The 27,230-nt window shown below is 39.1% G+C and overlaps 1 protein-coding gene across 3 annotated transcripts in view; it reads right to left on the reverse strand.

Annotated features, from left to right (window-relative positions):
• Positions 1 to 219: 219 nt before the first annotated feature.
• LOC113424557 (inner centromere protein-like) overlaps positions 220 to 27,230 on the reverse strand; it is a 30,648-nt gene continuing 3,637 nt past the window's right edge. For 2 of the 3 annotated variants that reach the window (XM_026686318.2, XM_087950663.1), the window contains exons 4-18: positions 25,384 to 26,099; positions 23,897 to 23,945; positions 19,800 to 19,830; positions 18,360 to 18,474; positions 17,896 to 17,989; positions 11,529 to 11,664; positions 11,335 to 11,454; positions 9,963 to 10,072; positions 9,621 to 9,741; positions 8,787 to 8,882; positions 8,010 to 8,107; positions 7,566 to 7,647; positions 6,905 to 7,006; positions 1,412 to 1,571; positions 220 to 526 (exon numbers count right to left, since the gene is read on the reverse strand). In XM_026686318.2, coding sequence (XP_026542103.1) covers positions 312 to 526; positions 1,412 to 1,571; positions 6,905 to 7,006; positions 7,566 to 7,647; positions 8,010 to 8,107; positions 8,787 to 8,882; positions 9,621 to 9,741; positions 9,963 to 10,072; positions 11,335 to 11,454; positions 11,529 to 11,664; positions 17,896 to 17,989; positions 18,360 to 18,474; positions 19,800 to 19,830; positions 23,897 to 23,945; positions 25,384 to 26,099 — 2,245 coding nt within the window. In that variant the 3' untranslated portion in view covers positions 220 to 311. The other variant, XM_087950664.1, reaches the window with a different exon arrangement.

Raw genomic sequence — 27,230 nt, forward strand, 5'->3', positions numbered from 1 at the left:
AAGATGGCTTGGTAGAAGCACTTGCAATTAGTGTAACAATCAGTTCTCAAAGTTAAGAATCCTTTAAGTATTGCATAGCATCATGAGAAGACCAACCAGCAATATATCAGATTGTGATTATTGTTAATTTTTCCCCATTAGTACAAATGCTAGAAACATGATGAACCCCTTGGAACAAAATATGAAGCAAATTATCACAATTACCTGAAATACTAAAGATAGATATAACATGTCAACCTTTATTATATAACATATAAAATACTAAAATGATTTACAGATGCAACATAAATATAGTTAGACAAGAAATAGTTTCAGTATTTTTTCATGCTGTTGGATGTCCGGAGTGCTGGTTTGGAACCGGGAAGAGGTGGCGATTGCCATACAGCCGAACTTGTACGCTTGAAATACCTTGGCTTACTTTTATAGAAGATATCCTCTAGCTTAGGGCTCATTATGAGACCAAATAACCTGTTGACATCTGGAGGATTGTAGTACTGGTATGTAACAGCTTCATTAAGTTGACCCCCTGAGGAAATAACCATTTTCATACATGAGTAATTCTTCAGGCAGCAACACATCTCCAACCAAAGTACTTCTACAATGTATAGGTAGTTCTTGGCCCACAGGCCACATGCTTCATGTGCTGGCCACACCCATGCCCGGTTTAGTGAAAGGGAGAAAGGTCCCGATATGTCACGTGACCTCACCGTGACAACGTGAGTTTGACACCCCTGGCCTATAACCTTTTGTTTAGTAACCATTCAAAATTACAAGTGCACTGGAAAAACCTGACTTATGACTGTTTTTCACATTTATGACCATTACAGCATCCCCATGGTCACGTGATCAAAATTTGAATACTTGACAACTAACTCATATTTATTGCATCATCTCAGGGTTGCATCATCTCGGGGTCACATGACCTTTTGCAACCTTTTGACAAACCAAGTCAATGGGAAAGCCAACTTCACTTAACAACCTAGTTACTAACTTAAAAACTGCAGTGTTTCACTTAACAACTGTGGCAAGCAAGTCATAAAATGGGACATAATTAACTTAACTGTCTCACTTAGCAACAGAAATTTTGGGCTCAATTGTGGCCATTAATTCAAGGGCTACCTGTATAAAATGGCCAGAATGTGAAGTTCCTCCAGCAATTCTAATAATAATCAATTGGTCTGCAGCAAACAAACAAAGCTTGCCACTCCAACTCAAAGATAAAGACATAAATTTGTTAGTGGCCTAAAAAAGACGGCACTATGGAAAAAAATGCAGTTTCCAATTATCAGTATCACTGTTTCATATCATAATTTACTGAATTTTGACTGGCGCTTTTTTTTACTTCTTTTACTCTTATCATAATAGTAAGATACTATACTGTAAAATGTAATTCTGAAAGATGCGTATATACCATTGGCCCACAAGGGGATGGGTTTGCGAGGCTGACTTTCATCATCAGTGGAGTCATCGCTATTCAGATCCATTCCATAATCATTCAGATTGACTTTGAGTGACTTCATATCTTTCAGATCTTGGGCATCCACTCGGTTGGAAGTCCCACTATAAGATTTCTAAAGTACAGGCAAGGTTTAATCAACGTTACAAACTCAGCAGTTATCAACAGTGGCTCTTTGTGACTACCCTGCTTGCCTTTCCAAAATTTATGCATATACTTTTTCATGGAAGCAGCAGCTAAAAGTTATATTGTGACTTTATGTACACAAAGATTATGGAAAGGTTGCTGTTCTTCTCCAGTTGTGTTTACAGACAAATGAATAACAGAATCTGAAGCTCTTCACCAACAATATACAGTAAAATCAATAGTGAATGATTACTGTCTGAAAAATAAATAAGTAGAAAGAGGCAGGTGACTGAACCACAGAACCCAAGTGATTCAGCTCTGCAAGTTTCCAAAAATAAAGTAAGGAGGTGACAGTGGGTAGAGGCAAATTTTCTATTTGAATATGTCAAATGGAAACAATTGCATTTAAAAAGAACAAATGACTACATAATTTTGGCTGTTTTATGTACCAGCACTAACTTTGCTTCAACACATTTCACAAACTCAGAAACCCATCATAATAATGTCTCTTCCTCCTTAAATGGCTGAAATAATAACTCTAGGTTTTCTTACAAAAATCCTGATAGGTATTTCTAATCAAATTTTTCACTGGCCCATGCTAAAAACATGGAATCCATTGGGGAACAGGAACTGAATCTAGCTGTTATTATTACTATCTCACCTCTTAAAGTCTAGTATCTGCTACCTCTCTTTTTAGATATCCAAGCTATAACCACTGTCTTATGTTGATAAATTTGTAAAATCTTTAGTACTCCAGTTCAATGTACAGGCCTGTCTAAAAACTCATCTTGCTTTTAAAACTAGTATAAGCTGCAAAATATTGGCGGGCATATTCTAATTTTTAAGAAATAAAGTGCTCTAAGTTTCTATTGCAACCATTCTTGAAAGAGATATTTTCATAAGGTTTTGATAAAGTCAGTTCTATAGAAGGATGCTAATTTGAATAGACAAACTGTGGGAGAACAAAAAGTAACAGATTATTTGAACTGCTAAATAATCTTCCACAAGCATTCAGGCTTGCAGCTATGTTCATATATCATGTGATCACTGGCAGAATTTGGGACATTTATAACTTTACAAGAAGCTTTTACTTCCAAAACAGAAGCTGTTTTTCTATTTTCTATGAGTGGTAAAAAATTATTTCAATTGTATCCAGTTTATATCTTACAAACAAAGGCTCTGATAGCGACTGTTAATCAATTTAAGTGGTACAGTAGGAATTCTTTCCAAAATCTTATAACAATTTTGATGCAACAACAAATAGCATTCCAAATAGTTCAAGGAATTTGATGCATATACAATATCAATAGAATATTACACAAACATTTAACAATTTTGAAAATATTACAGTGTTATCTTGGGATATCTGTTCATGACAACTGACCAAACATGAGAGTGAAGTAAATAATCATTTTAAAGAGAACTTTGCTGAACTTTATCAAAAAAGGACAGTACAAATTTCCTGCTCTGTGGGTTAGATTGCTGTGACAAGCTATTATTTTTATAAGCATTTCTGCTAAAATGAGCCAGTGATTTAATTCGCTCAATGCTACAGTATGCTAACATATTTTTACATTAATATACTCCAGTATTTTATTTTGCTAAAATCTTAATAGACATGTGTCTAAAATCTATAAGACCTTGTGTCAAGGAATATTTTATATTTAGTTTGTCTACAATCTTGGACATTTAATGATATACTTCAAACATTCTAGCTCTATCTTGTACTGATTAACAATAGCTTAGCTAAAATGAAGATGTTTGAGTGTGAAACATTAAGCCCTAAGGTTTTTTTTTCTTTTAATTCTCTAATTCTGTTATATGTTCAATACTTTCAGCCCTTCACCTTCTGTTGCACTTTCCACAGAATTGGAAGATTAATGTTTAGCTTACAAATGCTGAAGTCCTTTGTATAACAACACATTAAAATAAATCCAGCTATGACTATTACAGAGCAACTTAAACCCAGAATTTTAGTCTCCAAACAAAATGCCTTTTAAAAATTATTTGATATTTCAGAATAGCAATATCAGAAAAATACTTTCATAGATACCTGTGGATACCTGTGGATACCTGCAATATCAGAAAAATACTTTCATAGATACCTGTGGATCTCATTTTAATTATATTAACATATATGGTTACTTAAAATGGGACCACATTAGAAAGTATGAATTGTGTCTCACAGAGCAACTATACTGAGCACAATAACCTTTCCCTTCAACAGAGCAATCAGTGAACTTCATCCACCATGGTCCTATGCCCTCTTGTGATCATATACAAATATTGCAGAACCCACAATTGCTTATACCACTGAAATTCCTCCCTTGCATTCAGGTGGATAACATTTTGCAGATGGCATGTAGTCCAGGAAGTGCTTAATATAAGGTTTAAATCAAAGAAGTCATTAAAGAAAGTATATCAAAGATGGCCAAATTAAGTGTGAGGGACTACATATTTTGAAAAATATTAAGTTAACTGTGATTGAAATGTTCAATATTCATTCAACAGCAAAGGTACTGACATTTCAGGGAGAAAGAATGTATGGAATTCTAGAAGCAACACCTTTTGTCAGAAAGTTTCTGAAAAATGACAGAACATACAGTGGAAAGAAGGCAATTATACAAGATAACTTTCAATGATATTTGTCTGTCTGAAAGAAGAGGGACAGAAGTGTCCCTCTAGTTTAGAAGCAGAAAATTATTTCAGGCCTTGGACAATGTCAATACTTTTTACATTTCAGTCTCCACTGCTGAGTAAAAATGTTCTTCACCCATTCTTGGGCATGCGTCATTATGTCTTCCTTTTACAATCATGATCCTGATAGTATACTTAGACTTCAGCAAGGCTTTTGACAAAGTAGACCACAACCTACTTCTTGGTCAACTAGAAAAATGTGGGATAGGCAGCATCACCACCAGATGTATTTGCAACTGGCTGAAAAACAATATCAATCAGCAGTTCTTAATGGTACTAAATCTACATGGAGGGAAGTAAGCAGTGGGGTAACACAAGGTTCCATCTTAGTTAGGCCCAGTACTCTTCAGTATCTTCATAAATGACATGGATGACGGAATAAAAGGGGAATTCATAAAATTTGCAGATGACACAAAGCTGGCAGGTATAGCCTATATCCCAGAAGACAAGCTCAGGATCGATCCAAAAAGATCTTGACAGACTTAACAATGTGCCATATCCAACAACATGACATTTAGTATGTAGAAAGGCAAGGTTTTACATTTAGGCAGGAAAAACCAAAGGTACAAGTACAGATTAGGCGAAACCTGGCTCAAAAACAGTAATTGTGGGAGGGACCTTGGAGTCCTAGTGGACGATCACTTAAACATGAGCCAGCAGTGTGCAGCCGCCACCAAAAAAGCTAATACAATTCTTGGTTGAATAAACAGAGGCATAGAATCAAGTATTAGTGAAGTATTAATACTGCTTTATAAATCCTTAGTAAGACACACCTGGAATACTGCATCCAGTTTTGGTCATCACATTACAAAAAAGATGTTGAGACTGGGGAAAAGTGCAGAGAAGAGCAACTAAGTCTACTAAAGGCCTGGAGACCAAAATGTATGAAGAACTGTTGCAGGAAATGGGTTTGGCTAGTCTAGAGAAAAAAGGGCTAGGAGGTACATGATAGCAGTATTCCAGTATTTGAGAGGCTGCCACAAAGAACAGGGGGTCAACTTATTTTCTAACGCACCAGAAGGCAAGGCAAGAAACAATGGATGGAAACTAATCAAGGAGAGAAGCAACTGGAATTAAGGAGAAACTTTTTAACAGTGGGAACAATTAACCAGTGGAACAGCTTGCCTTCAGAAGTTGTATGTGCTTCATCACTGAAGGTTTTTAAGAAAAGACTGGGCAGCCATTTGTCTGAAATGGTATAGGTTGTCCTGCTTGAGCAGGGGGTTGGACCAGAGGATCTCTAAGGTCCCTTCCAGTTCGATTCTGATTCTGACTCAATTTTGTTGCTAGAATGTATTCCCTGGAATCCCAACCTGCATCCCAGAGCATAAAGAGGCACCAGATATAGAACAACATACAGAATCTGGAGGTGGAGTCAGAGAAGGAATCAGCCTGGAGTCATTCCATTCCCACAAGTGGTCGAAGTCCAACCATGCTTGAATTCATTAACTCTTATCTAGCACAAATTTAGTGCTAACCGTTAGTTGACTAGATTCTTGTGTATAGATATGAGCAGTTAATCAGCATATCTGGACCCTAAGGTGTGGTCTTGAATCTTCATGCCTGACATTAATCTTGGGAACATAACGACTCCAGGCTGATTCCTCTCTTGACTCCACCCTCAGACTCTGTCCTCCTTCTCCTACAACAAAGTTTGGTAAATTTGGTTGGTAAGAAGAGTTAAAATGCTTTCTCCCTTGCCTTCAAAAGTTGTGGGTGTTCCATCACTGGAGGTTTTCAAGAAGAGACTGGACAGCCATTTGTCTGAAATGGTATAGGGTCTCCTGATTCAGCAGGGGGTTGGACTAGAAGACCTCCAAAATCCCTTCCAAGTCTGTTATTTTGTTCCAAGTTGTTGCAGCCATCTGATTTCCTTTCAAGTAGTCACAGTAGCGGCAAAGCCTAATAGATTCAATATGCCTTGAAGCTTCCTCTGGACCCGTGTTGGCGAACCTATGCCACGCGTGCCGGAAGTGGCATGCAGAGCCATTTCCCCCGGCACGTGAGAGGTTGCCCGGAAGAGCCCTGAGCATGTGCATGCGCCGCTGCCCAATAGCAGATTGTCGGGTATCTGGCGCGCATGCACAGGGGGCGGAGGGAAATGCACGGGAGACGTGCGCGCATGCACAGGGACATGCTGCATGTGAGGGGATCTCACGTGCATGCACAGACGCACAACACACGAGGGGGAATTGTGCACGCATGCGCAAAGACATGCAGCGCACAAGGGGGGAATTGCACACACATGCAGATGCGTGGTGCACAACGGGAGTTGCGTGTGCATGCGTGGGGGGCCCCCCAGCATGCATTGCCTTCTGGGTGCTGGCATGCAAGTGCACACAAGCGAGTGCGCATGCAATTATCGGCACAGGAGCTGTAAAAGGTTAGCCACTACTGCTCTAGGCAGTGCTTGAATAAGGTGACTTCACCACCAAATCACTTATGAGTATTGTACCCAGATCAATCTTTTTCATAGCTTGGGGATAAGACAGTATCATAGGAACATATCAGGAAGAGATAAAGAGGATGTCAAATCATAATTCTGCCATAGCAATTTGCAAATGGGGGAAGAAGGCCTCAATCATTTCTCATCTTGCAGAAGCCTGCAAAATATTTCCTATTCACCTGAGCAGTTATATTCAGCCACCCACATGCAACAGGGACGTTTTCCACCTGCACAGCTGTCTTGACCTGCGGCAGCTGAGTCAATGAGGCAGGATTTTCTTCCTATTAACCAAAGAAGAGTCTTAGTTACCAGGCCAACCAATTTAATAATTTTATAGTAATGGTTTCACATAAGACAGTCTAGTCTTTAGAACACTTTCTTCTTAGATCTCCATTGAAGTGATCTATTAATGACTCCTCAGATTTGTTTTTGGTTTAATTGCTACCTGACTGAAGAAACACACTGTGAAATCCAGCATTTGCTCTTCCATCATAATTATTGTTTGTATGCTCAGAAGGACTAGTTATAACCACTGCCTTTTCCTAGTCCTAGGGCAAAACCAACTACAGTTGTATAGTCTGCTTTTAAGTATATATAATTTCAGTTTCCATAAATCACATGAGGAAATGTGTGATTAACAATCTGTTGTCTCCCTTAAAAATCTAGAATAGTAAGTGACATGCAAAGGCTTCATTCCTTTCAGACAGAAACAAAGCGGCAGGGAGAAACTGAAGGCATACATTTTGGAAATGCAGCTAAAAATATTATTTGCTGGCAAAAGCTTGCTTGATCTTATTCCTCCCCCCTCCTCAATATTGACTTTTCAATAAGTGATCATACCTTTACATTTTCTTCCTCTTCCCTAACTACAGTGAGTTCCTGAACTTTCACTAGCTTCTCTTTATCTTGATGCCTTTGGTGCCTAAAAACAAAGCTGAGTTAATAGACAAATACTTGCAGTGCATTGATTGCTTGGAAGTAAGTTCCCCTGGGATCACCGTGAAAGCCTTGCCAAAAAAATGGGCTGAGAATGCAAACTTTCCTCAAATGTGAATAGCTTTGCTGAATGTTACCTTCAAAGGAAGTAACACCATTTCAGTTGGTTATTTGGCTCATCATTTTTGATTTTGATTGTTTTTGTGTCTCCTGTAATTCCTCGAATGTTGGCTTACCTATAGTTTCAACCTTCAGAGGTTTATTTATTTATTTATTTATTTATTTGCCACCCATCTTGTATTGAAACAACTCTGGTCAGCTTACAGATTAAGGAAACAAAATTCTCACCCCTTTTCCTGTCTTGTACTATTGATTTCCAGCATTTTCTTAATCTCCCCAATTGTTCTCCATTTTTCTGGACGTTCTTGAAGTTTTGGCCCTTCTTCCTGAAACAAGCATAGAGAATCAATGTCTTTCATACATGCAAAAATACATATATATACAACGCACATACATGGGCGTGCATGCATGCACGCACACACACAGAGAAGTATATATATGGAAAAACAAGAACACTTACAATACTACGTTGATGAGAAGTCTACACTCATGTATTTATATAACATAAAATATATAAAACAGTTTTTGTTGCAGTAATATGTATGTTAAAAACTAATTTTAGAAATGAGATGGTATGGCTACTATTTTTCAAATCTTACTAATATATATTGTCAGATCAAGAACAGAATACTCCACCATTCCTCAAGACACAAAGAAAGTAGTGTCTCAACTAGAAAATTCTACATTTATCCTATCTCCAAACACATGGAAATGCTTGGGCCCATGAATGTGAGATACAAAGCAATTCTACTGAATTTAAAAAAGCTACACTAACAATAAGTTAACTACACTAATTTATACAATATGTTCATCCTTCATCCCGTTTGGATATTGTTTAACAGCAAGCCTGTAGCAATTAAGCCTTTCATACTTTTGATCATATAGGAATAAAAACATTATTTCTTAGTCATGATTAAAGCCTCTTGGAGTTCTCCTATTCAAACTGAAGCATAGAGCCTCCTTCTCTATAATTCCATTTTACTGGAAAGTCAATATAGTGCTTACCATTTGTGGCAGTTTTGATTTTCGGACTTCTGCTTCGGTTTTCTTTATGTATATTTTTTTCTTTGTCTTTTCTTCTGCTGTTTTCTCCTCTCGCATCTGCGCAAAGAACTTATCAAATTTCTATCTATTTTATTTTGTGCTAAAGACTGGGGAGCTACATTACAGAACAAGTCCTGGTGGCACAGTGGTTGGAATACAGTATTGCAGGCAAACAGCCTGGAGTTCGATCCTAATAGGCTCAAGGTTGACTCAACTTTCCATCCTTCTGAGATTGGTAAAATGAAGACCCAGATTGTTGGGGGCAAAATGCTGAATCTTTAAACCACCCAGAGAGTGCTGTAAAGCACGATGGGGCAGTATATGATCTACGTGCTATTGCTATAATAAACTTAGATTAAGGACTAGAGAGGCATTAAAAGCTAAGATAAAATCTCCTTCAAATTGAATTCAACTTAGGTCATTTTATGGACACTCCCATGTGATTGACACTCCCGTGTGATTTTCTTGATAGCAAAGGAGTCTCAGGTCATGATTTGTTTTTTATCAATCCAGAGTGCAGAATGTAAAACAATGGATTTAAATTATAGGGAAAAAAATCCTGAATATTAGAAAAACATCCTAACAGTAAGAACAAACTGACATTGGAACTGATTATCCCAACAAATGGTGGGTTTCCAGTCCATGGATGCATTCAAGTATAGCATAAGTGGAATGACCCAACAAAACGTACCAGCTGCTTCTTTGTTAGATTTCTGGCTTAATATGTTTCAGCATTCCATACTAAAAGACAATTGTTAAAATTTGAAGACAGTCTGTTGTCAGGCCATTTTTTACCTTGTCATTTCTTTCATCAAGCTGAGAAAATTTCTGTTCCATTCTCTTCTTTTTTTCTTCCTCCATCTGCTCTACTCGTTCTCGAGCTTGCAATGCCTTTCGCAGTCGCTCTTCACGCTTTCTGTGTAATAAGTAGGAAGCACAGCATTTATTCTGATGAAGATTCTTTGTATTGATCACAAATAGTTTACATTGGTAACTTTGCTATTATTTCTATAAACATGTATCTGTTACTGTAGTATCCACATTCTACAAAAGTTGCATTACACAACAACAACATTGCTAAAAGAAATTTGTCAGCGTAATCCCTATTTGCATGGGGGGTATAAACAGGTACTTAACAGTTTTGTCTCTTCCAACCGGCGTCTCTTTTCTTCCTCCACTTTCTGCTTTCTCTGTTGCTCTGCTTCTTGTTTTTTTCGAAGACTCTCTAGACGCTGGCGCTCCTTTTCCTAAGACGTTTAGGAAGGTTTATATTAACTGAAGTTGCTGTGACCATTTGCTGCCCAATTGCCAACTAGTTTTTCTTCCATCTTTTCCATCCAGATTAAATCACACCAAGGAAATGTGGCAGTGCAAATATGAAACACCAGCACATGCAGAATGACCCATCTCCAAAATAAGAGTGAACAGTGGTTTTAGGGCAGTTAAAGTATTTTTAAACAATTTGAAGCACTAGGATGACAATCCAGAAAATAAGGAAGATAGTTACTTACAACAAACTCCCCCTTTGTAGAACGAACATGGAAAGAAAATACAAATCAACTTCCAGGAACATAAATGCCTAATGACTATTTCATTTATCATGTGATTGAATAACAGCTCTATCTACTGTACATCGGTAAAGCAAAAGACTATAGAAAAATGCAATATGGCAGCAGGCTCAGAATAAATGCCTTCATTATCCTCTATGCATAGCAGGCAAGGACTTCAGCACTGAAAGTACTGTATATTACCTCAACTGCTATTTTGAAGAGATTTCAGATACGTTTCAAGTAAGTCAAGAGTCTGAGCAAAACAAGAGACTTCCTTTGCTGACTTACTTTTTATCCCTTTGATGTCTATTTCAACTTGTTTTCTCTGGGAGGATGGGAGAGAAGGGGGAAGGTGTGGGGAGAAACAGAGTTGACTACATTCAGCTTCTATTCCATTGATCTCCTCAATGGACATCCCTCTATTCTCATAGTGCCATTTTCTAATATTTTATAGCAGGAGTGTCAAATTTGTGGCCCATGGGCTGGATGCATCACATTCTGTCCCCGCCCCTACCCAGTTTAGCGAAGGGAAAAAAATGTCCTGATACATCACGTGACACCATCGTGACGCTGCAAGTTTGACACCCCTGTTTAATAGAATCAATGTGTTCACTGTGGTGCAAGAATGTGGTATAAGGAGTTGTAACTCTTTCAGCATAGAATTGGGTTATAATAATACATTTGTATCTTTACTAATATCATTAGTAGCTAGTTTTCTGATATTTATCTCATTCATATCTCTCTCTTTCTCTCTCTCTTTCTCTCTCTCTCTCTCTCACACACACACACACACACACACACTCTTAGACCTATAACATGACTGAAACAGGAGCTGAACTTAGACTCCATCATGCAGAATATTTTCTCTGCCACAAAGATCTGGTTTCTCTAACCAATTTTAGCAGTTCCTGATATAGAGATTGTTATTACTTCTAAACTTAAATGAAAAAATCTGTTACCTTGGTGGCAGATCTACAAGGAGTACTATGTTTGGGGACTTTGTTCCCTGAAGACCCAGGAGATTTGAGAAGATGATTCTTTTGCATGGTTTGAAAGAAGTTTTTGAAAGGTCGTATTATCTGTCAGAAAAGTATACATGCTTTTACTGCTTGGGCATTACACACAATAGTATATTAATATGATATTTACCTACCTTGGACGGGCCAGACGTTGACAGCATTTTCTTTGCAGAAATGGGTGTGGCTGTATGACTGAAAGGACTAGAATTTTTATCTTCCATGCATGAAGGAGCAGGTGGGTCCTCCACTGCTTGTCTATAACTTTGCTTCCTGGAAAAAAAAGAATAGCCATAGCAATAGCACTTAGGCTTATATACTGCTTTATAGTGCTTTACAGCCCTCTCTAAGACGTTTACAGAGTCAGCATATTGCCCCCAATAATTTGGGTCCTCATTTTACCCACCTCAGAAGGATGAGGTGAAGGCTGAGTCAGCCTGGTGAGATTCTAACTGCCAAATTGCAGTCGGCAGTCAGCAGAAGTAGCCTGTAGTATTGCACTCTGACCACTGTGCCACCGTGGTTCAATATACACAAAGTTTTCTCAGTTACACAATGTACGTATTCTTGCTTAGTGGATTAACTTAAGACTTTTACTATTCAGCATATCCAAAAAGTTTGGGAGTTTTCCTTCAAAAACTAGCCTCTTCAAAAGTCAAAATGGAAAATCTTGGAAAAGTCTTAAAGTTGGGGAAAAGAGAGAAATAGAAAGAGGGAAGGAGAGATGTATGTACCTAATCAAGCACCGAAAATAAAGTGTTCTATTTTCATGAGCTATGAGTCCAACCATTCAAAAGATTCTGTTTCATAAAAAAGTGTTAATAATTTCAACCCATTACTTATGGACCACATTTATAATGGCAGTTTATCTTATTTTAATATTGTATCATCATTTATAGCCAAAATTTATTTATTTATATCCTGCCTTTAATATTTTTGTGAATAGGTGGTGAACATACTGAGGTGAAGGAGTACCTCAGACTCCTGCCTTCTGTTTTCCCCGCAACAGCAATCCTATGAGTGGAGTTGGACTGAGAGAGAGTAACTGGCCCAAAGTCACTCAGATGACTTTCATGGCTCACAGTCTGCTGGTTTCTAGCCTGATGCCATAAGTACTAGACTAAAAAGAATTAGCATATGTAGCTATTATTTCTAGACTCAAACCATAATGTTAATCTTCCATTATTTTAATTTTTTACCAATACACTCTCTTCCAAAATTTGTTATAGGAAAAAGTTGATAACTGGCAAATAGTAATTTCTAAATTCAATACCCTAATACTCATGAGATGATTGTAATTCCAGATAATTTCTTATTGGTAGAGTTGATAGATTTCAATCAAGCAAATTTAAGGAAAGAGCTCCCAAAATATTTCCAGCATGTAAATTGTCCCACCAGAGGCAAAAATACTTTAGACCACTGCTACACAACAGTAAAAGATGCTTATAGGTCTTTACTACGAGCAGCTGTGGGACACTTTGACCACTGCATGATTAACCTTGTACCTGCCTACAGACAAAGACTTAAAACCATGAAACCAACAATTAAATCAGTGAGGACTTGGTCAGATGAGGCAAAGCTGAAACTCCAGGCCTGCTTTGATTGCACTGATTGGAATGTTTTTGAAGATGCCTCTGTAGACCTAGATGAGCTCACAGATACTGTAACATCATAATTTCTGTGAAGACTTATGTGTACCAACAAGGAACCTGCAAATATATAGTAACAATAAACCTTGGTTCACAGCTAAACTTAAGCAGCTATGTCATTCCAAAGAGGAAGCCTACAGAAAAGGTGACAGAATGCTATATACAACCAGGACAGAAACATATTAACAAGAGAGATCAGAGCAGCAAAAAGAAGCTACTCTGAAAAGTTAAGGAATCAGTTCTCAACAAATGAACCAGCAAACATGTGGAAAGCTCTTAAAAACATCACTGGCTTCAGCAAACCTCCTTTCCAGGCAGAAGAAAATCAACAACTAGCAGATGACCTGAATGTGTTTTACTGCAGGTTTGAAAGGAAGCTACAGCCACCTATCTCTACAACCCACATCTCAAACACAACAACAACAACCAAGCCTCCTACAACCGGCCCCAATCCATTGGGTTCACAACCTCTGGTGATCACAGAAAAAGAAGTGCAAGATCTATTACACAGACAAAAGCCAGGAAAAGCACCAGGGCCAGACAAGATCACTCCTTCTTGCTTAAAAGTCTGTGCTGACCAATTGGCCCCCATCTTCACCCGAATCTTCAATAGATCACTAGAGATGGGCTATGTTCCTTCCTGCTTCAAACGTTCTACTATCATCCCAGTGCCAAAGAAGCCCTCCATTAAGGAACTGAATGACTACAGACCAGTTGCTCTAACATCTGTAGTTATGAAAATCTTTGAAAGGCTTGTGCTGTCCCATCTGAAAACTAATCTGCTGTTAGATCCCATGCAGTTTGCATAATGAGCAAATAGATCGACAGATGATGCTGTTAACATGGCTCTGCATTACATCCTACAACACCTTGAATCTCCCAATACCTACGCAAGGGTCCTCTTTGTAGACTTCAGTTCAGCATTCAATACCATCATTCCAGACACTCTTCTAAGTAAATTAAACCAACTATCGTGTTTCTCACATAATAAGGCCGGGCCTTATTTTTTTTTGACCCCTGAAAAACCGGCTAGGCCGTCTTTTCGGGGGTGACTTAATTTCCCCCCCCCTTGCATCCTCGGGTGGGCGGGCAGCGACAGCTTGGATGTTCGGGAGACCTTCCACCACCGTTAATTTCCCTTCTCCCTTGCTGCCATAGCGTTACAGCAATGCCGCGGCATTTGGCGCAGCCACGTGCAGCCAGTCAGGGCTCCTCCCTGCAACCGGAGCCCTGAGAGACACTTGGCTTCAGGCGCTCCTGTGGCCGCCTTCCCTTTGCCTTCGATGGTAAAGTGAATTATTTTAAAACCTCCGCTCATCCTATCAGGGCCGTGCGAGCTGAGCAGAGCCGGGAAAGCAAGCCGCGGGTGTTTCCTGGTTCTGCCCAGCCCGTGCGGCTCTGCCGCGCCTGGCGGGATGAGCGGAGGTTTTTAAAATAATTCACTTTACCTTCGAAGGCAAAGGGAAGGCGGCCACAGGAGCGCCTGAAGCCAAGTATACCAACAACAAAAGGCAAATCCTCAAGGTGGGCTGGAGGGAGGTGGCTACGTGCCCCCGGGCTGCTTCAATGCAAGGTCCTGACTTGCAGCATCCTGCCGTTGCCGCCGCGTCCTTTTCGCTGCCGCCTCCCTCTCCGACTGCAAAACTCGTGTGCTTCGCCAAATGCTCCGAGCGAGGCGAGCTCTTTCATACATAGAGAGAGAGGGAAAGACGCCGGCGTGCTCCGAGAGGCTGGCTCTTTTCTCTAGCCGAGGCTGACAGGAAGTGCCTCCAGGGCCGTGGCAGGCAAGCCGCGGGTGTTTCCTGGTTCTGCCCAGCGCACGGCTCTGCCACGGCCCTGGCGGGATGAGCGGAGGGCCCGGCGGGGAGGCACTCGTTGCCTTGGTGACATTTCGGGTGCCTCCGCCGCCTCCTCGCCCATCGCAGGTGGCGGCGGCAAGCGGCGGCGCTTCGCTGAGGGAAAAGAAGACAGCGCAGCCACCTTGCTTGCTTTCCCACCTGCCCACCACAGATGGCCTCAGGAGCGGCGGCAGTGGCAGCAGGCGCGCACACTCCTGCCGGCGAAGGGAGGAGAGGCGAGGAAAGAGAAGGGAGTGCGGCAGCAGCGGCTGTCACAGTATCGTCTCATAGCGGGGCAAGGCTGGCAAGCTGAGGTGGCCACACCAGAGAGCATCACTGCCGACCCCGTCGTGAGGATAAAGGAGCGGGATAGAGATTCAGTCAGATGTCAGCCTCGGCTAGAGAAAAGAGCCAGCCTCTCGGAGCACGCCGGCGTCTTTCCCTCTCTCTCTCTGTATGAAAGAGCTCGCCTCGCTCGGAGCGTTTGGCGAAGCACACGAGTTTCGCAGTCGGAGAGGGAGGCGGCGGTGAAAAGCAGGATGCTGCAAGTCAGGACCTTGCATTGAAGCAGCCCGGGGGGCACGTAGCCACCTCCCTCCAGCCCACCTTGAGGATTTGCCTTTTGTTGTTGGTATACTTGGCTTCAGGCCTCCTGTGCCGCCTTCCTTTGCCTTCGAAGGTAAAGTGAATTATTTTAAAACCTCCGCTCATCCCGCCAGGGCGCGCAGAGCCGTACGGGCTGGGCAGAACCAGGAAACACCCGCGGCTTGCTTTCCGGCTCTGCTCAGCTCGCACGGCCCTGATAGGATGAGCGGAGGTTTTAAAATAATTCACTTTACCATCGAAGGCAAAGGGAAGGCGGCACAGGAGCGCCTGAAGCAGTGTCTCCTCAGGGCTCCGGTTGCAGGGAGGAGCCCTGACTGGCTGCACGTGGCTGCGCCAAACGCCGCGGCATTGCTGTAACACTACGGCAGCAAGGGAGAAGGGAAATTAACGGTGATGGAAGGTCTCCCGATATGAAGTGCTCCACCAACGCAGGCAGCACCATATCCGGGCATGCAACAAAGTACTTCCTAACGGCAAGCCCCCCCCCCGCCATTCCCCCCCCCCATTTCGCATGTTTAATATGGGCCTTAATTTGGGGGGAGGGGCTTAATTTGATTTTATGCCAATAAATCATGCTGGGGCTTCCTATTGGTGGAGGCCGTATTGTTGGAGAAACATGGTAGCAGTACCTGAACACACTTGTAAGTGGATCATAAGCTTCCTAACAGACAGGAAGCAGCAGATGAAGCTAGGCAGAATCACTTCTGATACCTGTACAATCAGCACAGGGCCCCCCCAAGGCTGTGTGCTTTCTCCACTTCTCCCTATATACCAATGACTGTATCTCAAACGATCCATCTGTTAAAATACTGAAGTTTGCTGATGATACAACAGTGATTGGTCTCATTCGAGACGACAACGAATCCACATACACACAGGAGGTTATACAAATTGCCTCGTGGTGTAACCGGAACAATCTGGAACTGAACACACTCAAAACCATAGAAATGGTGGTAGACTTTAGAAGAAACCCTCCCATACTACCACGTCTTACAATACTAGACAACATCGTATCAACAGTAGAGACCTTCAAATTTCTAGGTTTTACTATATCACATGACCTAAAATGGACACCTAACATCAAAAATGTAATCAAAAAAGCACAACAAAGAATGTTCTTTCTGCACCAACTCAGAAAGCTCAACTGCCCAAGGAGCTGCTGATCCAGTTCTACAGAGGAATCATTGAGTCTGTCATCTGCACCTCTATAACTGTCTGGTTTGGTTCTGCAACCCAACAGGACAGACACAGACTTCAGAGAGTAATTAGGCCTGCAGAAAAAACAATTACTACCAACCTGCCTTCAATCGAGGACCTGTATACTGCACGAGTCAAAAAGAGGGCTGTGAAAATATTACAGATCCCTCACATCCCGGACATAAACTGTTTCAACTCCTTCCCTCAAAATGACGCTATAGAGCATTGCATACCAGAACAACTAGACACTAAAACAGTTTTATCCCAAAAGCCATCACTCTGCTGAACAAATAATTCCCTCAACCCTGTTCAACTATTACAAAGTCTGCACTACTATTACTGTCAAATCTTGTCATCACTCCTTATCACCCATCCCCTCCCACTTGTGACTGTATGACTGTAACTTTGTCACTTGTATACTTATAATTTATATTGACTGTTTTCTAGTTATGATTGATTGCTTATTGTACCCTATGACTATCATTAAGTGTCGTACCTTATGATTCTTTACTCTTGATGAATATATCTTTTCTTTTATGTATACTGAGAGTATTTACACCAAGACAAATTCCTTGTGTGTCCAGTCACACTTGGCCAATAAAGTATTCTATTCTATTAAACCATTCATATTTAATTTCATAAATGTAATACTGACAGGTAAATGTATATCAAAATAGTATGATTTATATTCTTGAAGTATTACGGTAATTGTTAACAAGTTCTCCAACATGCTACTTGAGATGAAAGTCAGCAGTGACCACAGTAAAAACACAGATATTATTTGAAAGATATGTTGCCCATGCTACTAAATCACTTCACTCTCTCTAAATTCAATGAAACATTTAGGTAAATTTTCTAAATTCAGTTTTTCTCTAAATAACCTCAGCATTGCAGTATTATATATACAGCAGGTTCTTACAGAAGCAATCTAGGCTATAATGCCTATAACAGCCAGACTGCCAGAAAAATGCACAAATTTATAGGAAATTTTTATTTAAAAAATGCTTGTAACCTAAAAGACAAATATTTAATATAAAGACTAGCTAGAGTTTTTAAGATAGCTCTTTCTAAATGAAGCAGTTTTAGGTAAGTGCTCAAATGATTACTGTTCTGAATTCTAAGAAACCGAAGGAAAGGAAGAAAGGAAGGAAGGAAGGAAGGAAGGAAGGAAGGAAGGAAGGAAGGAAGGAAGGAAGGAAGGAAGGAAGGAATACCGGATGTTCTGCATTTGTTCAGGGGGACTGTTGTTCCTGGCTAAATCTTCAGAATTACTGATGTGGGAGTCAGTAATTGTAGTCTCAAGTCGGTCTGCAAGAAAAGCACAATTAATAAGAGAGATCTTGTCACAAAATCCATCTTTTTGCCTGATAAAAACAGCTAAGTTGAAATAAAGCATATATTGTAGACAGAACTTGTTCCTAGTTGCACTAATGTACCGTAAGTAGAAAAACTATATCAAGATTCAAAACTGCTTCATAAAATGCTTTTAATTACAGTGACAAGATACTAAATATTGTATACTAGCAAATATAATGACAACTGTTCATGTTATGACTTAAAACAAAAGTCTAGACAAAGATCATAGACATAAAAATTATATAGGGAAAACAGAATAATTTTATTGAGGGTTTTAATAGTATTTAATGAAAATTCCTTATCTATTCATGACATTATTTACCTTTACTGCAAGTCTTATCTTGGTGCCTCTCAAATTGTGTTGGATTGCGCTTAGGGGTGCTAACTAGACTAGGTGCATCCAGAGCACAGGACTCTTTTTGCAGACTGTTCAGAGGCTAAGAAAAAAAACACAATATATTATTTTTACACTTTCTAGATAAAGAGATATATCGAAGAATATTGCTCTTATCATATTTTCCCATTTCTGGACTCTCATTTTAAAATGAATATATGTGTCAAGGTACCACGATTAGAAAAATGGGGTGGGGGGGTTTAAAGCAGCAGGGCTATCAATGGGAACAAATGCAAGAGGGGTTATTTTTCATTTTTGTTAAATAAGTAACATTTCACATGTTGAATGTGGCAGCTCTGAGCTGACTTTTTCTGTTCTTAAAAAGATGGGCAGTGTTTGGGTGGAATGAGAAATGGAAAAAAGAATTCAGTAATAGGCAACAGCAAACTATTTCCATATTGTTACTAAGAAAGCAACATTAACATGTTTCATCAAGTGTTCATCTCCACTATATGTAAGTAAAGGAAGCCTTTACTTACATATGAATACAGTAACAATCATTTCTCACATTGTCCAATGAAGGAAAGGGGGGGGGTGTCATAACATCCAGTTAATTTTCTATTTTCCATCTTCAAGAAAAGCAAAATTTCCGGTTAATACCAAGTAAGAGAGACCCCGTCAAAGCCATGAAAATACTTACCAGGGAGTCTGAATATATGTTACATGTGAAGATCAAATAAAACTTCTAAACTTTCCACAGTCTAGAAAGACTAGACTATGAGAAATATGTATGTATCTGCATGGACTGAGATTGAAATGACACTCCATAAAACTATCATCTGCAATTTAGCCCAGACATATAAACTAGTCCATAAAAAGGAATAGCTTGCTTTAAAAAAATTTAGGTCAACAGAGATTAAGAATACCCCACACTTTGAAGTAGTAACTTCAAGTTATTTCCTTTACTTGATTGTTCACCATTATATAATGTTAAAACCCCTTAAATGAAATAATTGCACAACATTAATTCTTCTCAAAAAAACACCTATGAATGGAAAACAAGTGTCAAATAAAAGCGCTTTCTCAAAATCACATTGGGTATTAAGCTGTAGTGTTGAAGTTGAAAACTATGCTGAATAGCATATTTATTTTCTGTGCCAGCAGATCCTATGTGTTTATGGACCTAAATCCATTGATTTCAGTAGGGCTGGACATTCTCACATCTCCACAGAATTAAAATTCATGCATTCTAATAGATGATTTGAAGCACTGGTCACCCACAACCTTGACTAAATAATTAACTGAAATGGTAAATTCAACCGTATAACTTTAGAGCTATCTTAAGAATTGTGATCAGAGTTCAGTGAACTGCACTAAAGGCAAAAGGCAATCATGTAAACACAAATAGCCACATCTTCAAGACCTTACCTCTCCTAATTCAGCATTCTGTGTCAAAGGCCTAAAGAGAAATTTGGGCAAATATTAACCATTCTTTTTTCCAGTTTTCATTATTTTATTTAAATGTACTGTGATCAACAGACATTATTTAAAGACAAAATAACAATGCAAAAAACAGTGAGAATGGATGTCTGTGTAAACACACGCATGTGCGTGCGCGCACACACACACGACTGTCTCATTTAGTGATGATTTACAGTTACAACTGTTGCAATCAGTCCTTGCATTTATGACTTTTGCAGGTCTGCAAAGCAAAGTTGAAATAAGATCATAAGCATAGTCAAAACTTCATATAGCAACTGTTTCCTCGTCTCAAGTGTGGTTGCTGAATCAAGCTTACCTGTGTATATAGATACAGATAATCAGAGCTGGAAGGGACCTTGTAGGTCATCTAGTCCAACCCCCCGCCCAAGCAGGAGACCCTACACCATTTCTGACAAATGGCAGTCCAATCTCTTCTTGAAAGTCTCAACTGATGGAGCTCCCACAACTTCTGAGGGCAAGCTGTTCCATTGGTTGATTGTTCTCACTGTCAGAAAGTTTCTCCTTGTTTCCAGGTTAAATCTCTCCTTGTTCAGTTTCCATCCATTATTCCTTGTCTGGCCTACAGGAGCTTTAGAAAATAGCTTGACCCCTTCCTCCCTGTGGCAGCCCCTCAAATATTGGAAGACCGCTATCATGTCTCCCCTGGTCTTCTCTTTACTAGACTAGCCAAGCCCAGTTCCTGCAACACACTATATACTATATACCCAACACACTATTTCCTTTCAATGTTATGCAAAATATAAGAAAAAGTCAAATGTACTAAAAAACAGGTAGGAGATAAAAGGGGAAAAAAGGAAATCCAACTAAACTTTATTTTAGTTTTTAGTTTCCAACAAAGTCATTCATAGTGCTCTCCATAATTTCCTACATTTGTAGGCCATATTTGTTTCCATTACTGATTCATTAATGATTTCATTACTGGGTCTTGTTTTTCTTTCCAATTACCAGCTTTGACATTTTCAGAACCTCGCCAACTCCATTCTATCATATGTCTTCCTATTCTTCATCTATTCATTTTTTTTCTTCATATATTAGCTTTGTAATTTAATCCTCATTAATTCTCTCTGAGTGGCCATATCAACAATGTGTAGCACTTCTTTTTCATTTCTATATTAAAACAACATTCATTCACCAATTCATTCTTGGTCCTACTAGTACTTCTTTCTATTTTACTAATATTTCTTATGCAACTCATTCCCACTGCAGCCAACTTATATTCACATTTCTTCTAACACATCCACCTCTCATTTCCACATGACAGTGGGCAGAAGCACACTCTTAAATACAATTATTTGCATTTTTTCAAACAATCCTCACAACAATCCACATACTATTCATTATATTTTACCAGTATCTATGTACTCTATTTTTCCTTTCATTTCTGCATCTTTAATAAACTTACTAAGGTACACATACTCATTTCTTGCTTTGATTTTTATTTTGTAGGTATAACCTGCAATCATTCACTCCATTTTCCTCATCATCTATGTCATCTTCAATATCTTAATGTTCAATATGATCAATGTTCAATGTATCATATAATCAATATGTATGTATGTATGTATGTATGTCTGTATGTATGTATGTATGTATGTTATTCAGCTTTGTTCGGGTATTTTCCCACATCATTATAGTTTTGCTTTTAAAGTTGTAGCGACATTTCGGCAGAATCTCATCTGCCATCATCAGGCATGTGTATTGGGTTCATCTGTGTGTTTTCACAGCCGTTTCTGTTTTAAATTTGGTGCTAGCCTCGTGCTGTGTTCGAATGCTTTTTTCTTCATCCTAATTGGTTGGGAGTCTTGGTCTGTATTTATTGGTCTTGGAGTTTGCTGTGTTCGGCTTCCACAAAAGCAAAATCACAGGCCTGATCCACAAAATCACACTGAGACATAATGGAGACCTAGAAGATGAACAGATCTATGGAATAGCTGTCCTGTCCTACATCGGGGGGGGGGGCCCGGGGGGGGGGGGGGCGGGGGCGGGAACCCCCCCTGGGGGGGGGGGGGGGGGCCCCCCCCCCCGCCCCCCCCCCCGCGGGAGTGGTACTACAGACAAAATCAGTAAGATACTACACAGGCATCATATCAAGACTGCCTTCAAAACAGACAGAAAAATAGCAGCCATCCTAAGAAACCCCAACGATAAAATGGACCTGGAAAACCAAGGCATATATGAAGTCCCCTGCGCATCATGCCCTGCCACATACATTGGACAGACCAATAGAAGAATAAGTACCCACCTGGATGAATATAAAAATGCAGTAAAAAAGCTGGAACACTTCCTCACAAGTCCAATACATGAAAGCCACAGGTCATAGCATCGACTTCAATGGCACCAAAACCCTAGCCACTATAGAAAACCCCAGCTACAGAATTATCAGAGAAGCCATAGAGATTGAAAAAAGACCTGACACCATGAATAGGAGGGATGACTCCACCAGACTGTCAATTATCTGGAAGCCTGCACTCACAAACAAAAAAATCTCCACAACACAAGCCAAGCAAACACCTGGGGACAAACAGACCCCCCCCCCCGATACCTCCAGCTCAAACACACCCCAATCAGGCACCCAGATGAAACCTAGCTTCCTAATAAATGATAGCCGTCTGTTTACCCAAAGCCAAGCCGCACTAAAAGCCTCCAATACAGGAAACACAATGTTGCGAGCCAATCAAGACAAAAAAATGCTACAAAACAGACAGATATTAGAAACACCAATCAAGCAGAACACAGCAAACTCCAAGAACAATAAACACAGACTAAGACTCCCAACCAATCAGGATGAAGAAAAAACCATCCTAACACAGCAGTAGGCTAGCACCAAATTTAAAACAGAAATGGCTGTGAAAGTCTGAGTCACAGACTAACACCATACAGAAGCCTGACGATGGCAGATGAGATTCTGCCGAAACGTTGCTACAACTTTAAAAGCACAACTATAATGACGTGGGAAAATACCTGAACAAAGCTGAATACCATATATATATATGGATATCATTGTTTAAACATTCTTATTAATGGGTAAATATTATAAAACTAGTATCCACTTGTTTATACAGCATGTGGCATAACTATAAAGTGAATACGCTATTGTCTCCAAGGACTTGAAAACAAATGATCGTATCAGATCCAAGTACCCAACAAGAACCACTGATCTTTAGTAGCACAGTACAAATTATTTGAATTGTACAATTTCCTAAAATACAAGCAATGACCAGTCTTTGTGCCAAGTATACCAAATTAAATCAAAGCACATTAAAACCTGTTAGAAGGTGCCCCCGTAATCTGGTATCTGATATGTATAAAACTTGTAATGAAAGAAAAAAACTTGGGAAAGAAGAATTTTACTACAATAATTGATAACTTAGTTGACAAATGAACTATTCATTAGATGGATTCTTAAAGAAAAAGATGGGAGATATCTGGAATGGGTTGTATAGACCATTTAACAATAACCTCCAAAGACATGCACGATTGAAAAAAATAATCCTTGAAAATATTTGTCCCAAAGAAATATAAATACTTACACTCAATAATTAAACCAAAGTAAATAAACAACAAAAAACTGGAAGTGATGTATAAATCTGCATATCTGGTTCACCCACTCTTCCATCACACATTTAAACCTTGGATTATTTTTTTCCCATTGAATCAAACTTTAGGAAAATGTTGTTGTAATTTGGTATTTTACACAGTCTAATGATATATTATGGTAATCTTTGTTCCATTCCTCAAAAATGAATTGGTGACACTGATGGAGAAGAGATGAACACCAGGAATAACCTCTTTTCCAGTTCTAGAAAAACACAACTTCTTAATCAGATGTCTGAATGCTACATGATTCTGAATCATTTAACATAGTGTTAATTTTGAATATGTAAATAGAACCATAAGATTCTAATCAAATCTTTTTTTAAAAAAAGGTTTACAACAGATTCAGAAAATGTTCATTGATTCTAAATGAAACTCAGTAAGGTTTACATTATCAGAATCCTTTAAAGGTTTTCAAGTTTGCTTACCCATGTTTGTGATTTTCATCATTCAAAACTACTTCAGTGGAACTATGGCCTGGAGAATGGAAACGTTAGACTAAATAAATATAGTAAGCATAGTAAGTATGTAGTAAGTATAGGAGTACATATGAGTATTGCTTTCAATAAAAGAGAAACTGCACATCCAATGCAGGAGGAATTCTAGCACTTTCCAGCATTTGTTTTTATCTTGTTTTTATCTTTTAAATAATTTGTAAACCACTCAGAGTCTTTGGAAAGTGACTGGCAAAGATATTTAAATATAATAAAAAATAATAATTTCCTTAAATTCATCCACCAAAATAGACCTATGTTGTCAAACAAAGCCTAGTTTTGATCAGTATAGTCCCAGTAGAAAGAGAGCTAGTTATTCATTCCAAAAATTATATTCATTTGGATTTACAAGAAAGGTATGTTATGAGTACCTGCAGGGGTGGGACTCCACTGGTATAACAACCGGTTCAGCTCCGCCCGTGCGCTCCACGTTTAAAAAAATGCACCTTCTACAGGAGTCCCTGTGAATAAAACAGCTGAGGCGTGGCAAACCACTCTGCCGCGCAAATCAGCTGTGCGCTAACAAAAGGAAATAAAGCACAGGAAAGAGCACGGGCGGGGGGGCAGGCCCACATGATCGTTGTAGCGAACCGGTTCCCTGCCAGCTGATCTTCGGAACAAGGGGTTCGCCCAAACCATTGCAAACCAGTGGAATCCCACCCCGGAGTACCTGTAATAATGTTTAGTATAAACATGCAAATTCTGCTGACAAAGCATAGTTTTTTCAGGAAACATGTTACCAACAAAGGCTAGAAACACTTTAAAATAACTGAATAAATTCAAGATTCAAGTTTGACTTCATAGAGTTGAAAGCAAATAATGCTCTGCAGATCCATACCAAATTTGAATTAGAAAAGAGGCAAGCCCAGATATTAATCTAATATATTATAATATATAATTGTAGTAGATACAGTCTTAAATATGCTGAGGTCTCTGAACAATATATCATATGTGAAATAATCAGCTATCTCAGATGATCCAGTTACAAGCCATTTACACTTTCACCATGCATGACAAATGATGTAATTTTGCATTTTATTTTTTGGATCTTTAGTCCACCTTTATTATTTTATAAGTAATTCAAGGCAGCAAACATGCATAATGCTCCTTCCTTCTCCTGTTTTCCCCATAACAACCATCTCATGAGGTGAGTTGGGCTGAGAGAAAGCGACTGGCCCAAAGTCACCCAGCTTTTATGCTCAAACTCACATCTCTTGTTTTCTAGGTCCGCATGTTAACTTCAGTGGGAAATGTAAGCAATGCCTACCTTTAAAGTACTCTGAATGTGTCTTGACCATTGCAAGATGCCCCCTTTGAAAGCCCTGTATCATATTTTTATGGGGGAAAAAACAGTTGGACCTATCAACTCTCTTCCAACTTATAACAATTGCACATTGACATGGTTAATTGCCTTTACTTACAGCTTACTCGACTTGAAGCAGATGATGAGTCCTGAGATGCTTGCTTCCTGGCAATTGTCCTGCTAATGGATTTTCGAACTGTGCTTTTTCTTTTATTGCTGAGTGAGTATTTCTCCACCAGTGAGATCCTTGGAGTTTTGTGTGGTCTACTTAGATGACGATGGGCCGACAAAGGCCCCGTGGAGGCAGCAGAACTTTCTTTCAGGCCTTGGGAGAGTTCTCCTTCTGGATCTAAATTATTATTAACTAATTCTTGGGGTGGAATCTCTTTTCCAGATGTGTGCTTCCCATTTAAAGATTCTTTTGGAGTGGGTGTACTTGGTAATCTTGGTTTAATCCCATTTTTTTCTGCCTTTATTGGATCAGTGATGTCTGGGACTATCATTACAGGACTCTCTGACATGGTGGGAATCTCAGTGATCCTTGAAATATCAGCTAAATGATCATCTGAATGCACAATAAAAAGTTCAGGAATTCCATTCATGACCTCATTTCTTTTTTCTTCTACACCATTTTTACAGCAGCCAGTAACAAGTGGTTCCCCTACTGGACCCATAGCTATCTTGTCAGACTGAACTTTTGAACTTCCCTTAGAAGAGTTTGTCATAATATCTGGCAAAGATATTGTATCTCCCACATTGAGGTTATTCAGTACTCTTCTTGGAGAATGCTTCTGGAAGGATTCAGTTTTTCCACTGCCATGTCCTTTAGATAATCTTAAAAAAGAAACAAATGATCAATTCAAAAATTAAAACAATTTCAATAAAATTGTTCGGGTAGAAACTAAAACAATTCTCTGTATTTCCTACATCACTATGTATTTACTAGATTGACTAGGCACCTAATAAAATATAGAGCAATTTTTCTCAATAGATAGAACAGAACAGAATTCTTTATTGGCCAAGTGTGATTGGACACACAAGGAATTTGTCTTGGTGCATATGCTCTCAAGAGTACATAAAAAGAAAATATACATTTCGTCAAGAATCATAAGGTACAACACTTAATGATAGTCATAGGGTACAAATAAACAATCAAGTCATACTAGGAAACAATCAATAAAAATCATAAAGATACAAACATCAAGTTACAGTCATACAGTCAAAAGTCCAGAGGTGGTATTCAGCAGGTTCTGACCAGTTCTGGAGAACCGGTAGCGGAAATTTTGAGTAGTTCAGAGAACCGGCAAATACCACCTGACTGGAGATTTTACAGCATCCTTCCCCTGCCATGCCCACCAAGCCATGCCCACCGAACCGGTAGTAAAAAAAATTGAATCGCACCACTGCATAAGTCATAAGTGGGAAGAGGTGGGTGATAGGAAAGATGAGAATATTAATATTAATAGTAATGCAGTAATGTGGTAACCATTAGACAAATGCATAAGCACATAAATCTGTCTTAAAAATACAAAATAGCTAGGATTAAATCACTCCATGTGCATTTGGAAGGAAATTTCCTTGAAAATAAGTGAATATAAGGAACTTTTGCTTTGTGTTAAACTGTATTGCAATCATTTCATTTTCACCAGAGAAAGGTAAAAGGTAATATTTTGACTTTAAATAAAATTCATGGACTGGCATGCAATAAATCAAGCAGTTTGCAGGGAAATTCAACAAGTATGAAAAAAGGAAGCTTTTGTAGAGAAGTTTTAGGAGATGAAAATATAATTTATATATGAAGCACTATCATTTATATATGAAGTTTTGTAACATAGCAAGCTTTTACAATAATATCTATTAAAAGTAAATTATATGGAGACACCAATGCATTTCCTGTATCTCCAATTGTGAGACATCTGGGCCTAATATTAATAAGGTTATGCCAAGATTTGTAAATATTATCAA

This window comes from Notechis scutatus, chromosome 1, assembly GCF_049901735.1.
Source record: "Notechis scutatus isolate UNSWTSFEM ecotype Mainland chromosome 1, rNotScu1.2, whole genome shotgun sequence".
Lineage (NCBI taxonomy): Eukaryota > Metazoa > Chordata > Lepidosauria > Squamata > Elapidae > Notechis > Notechis scutatus.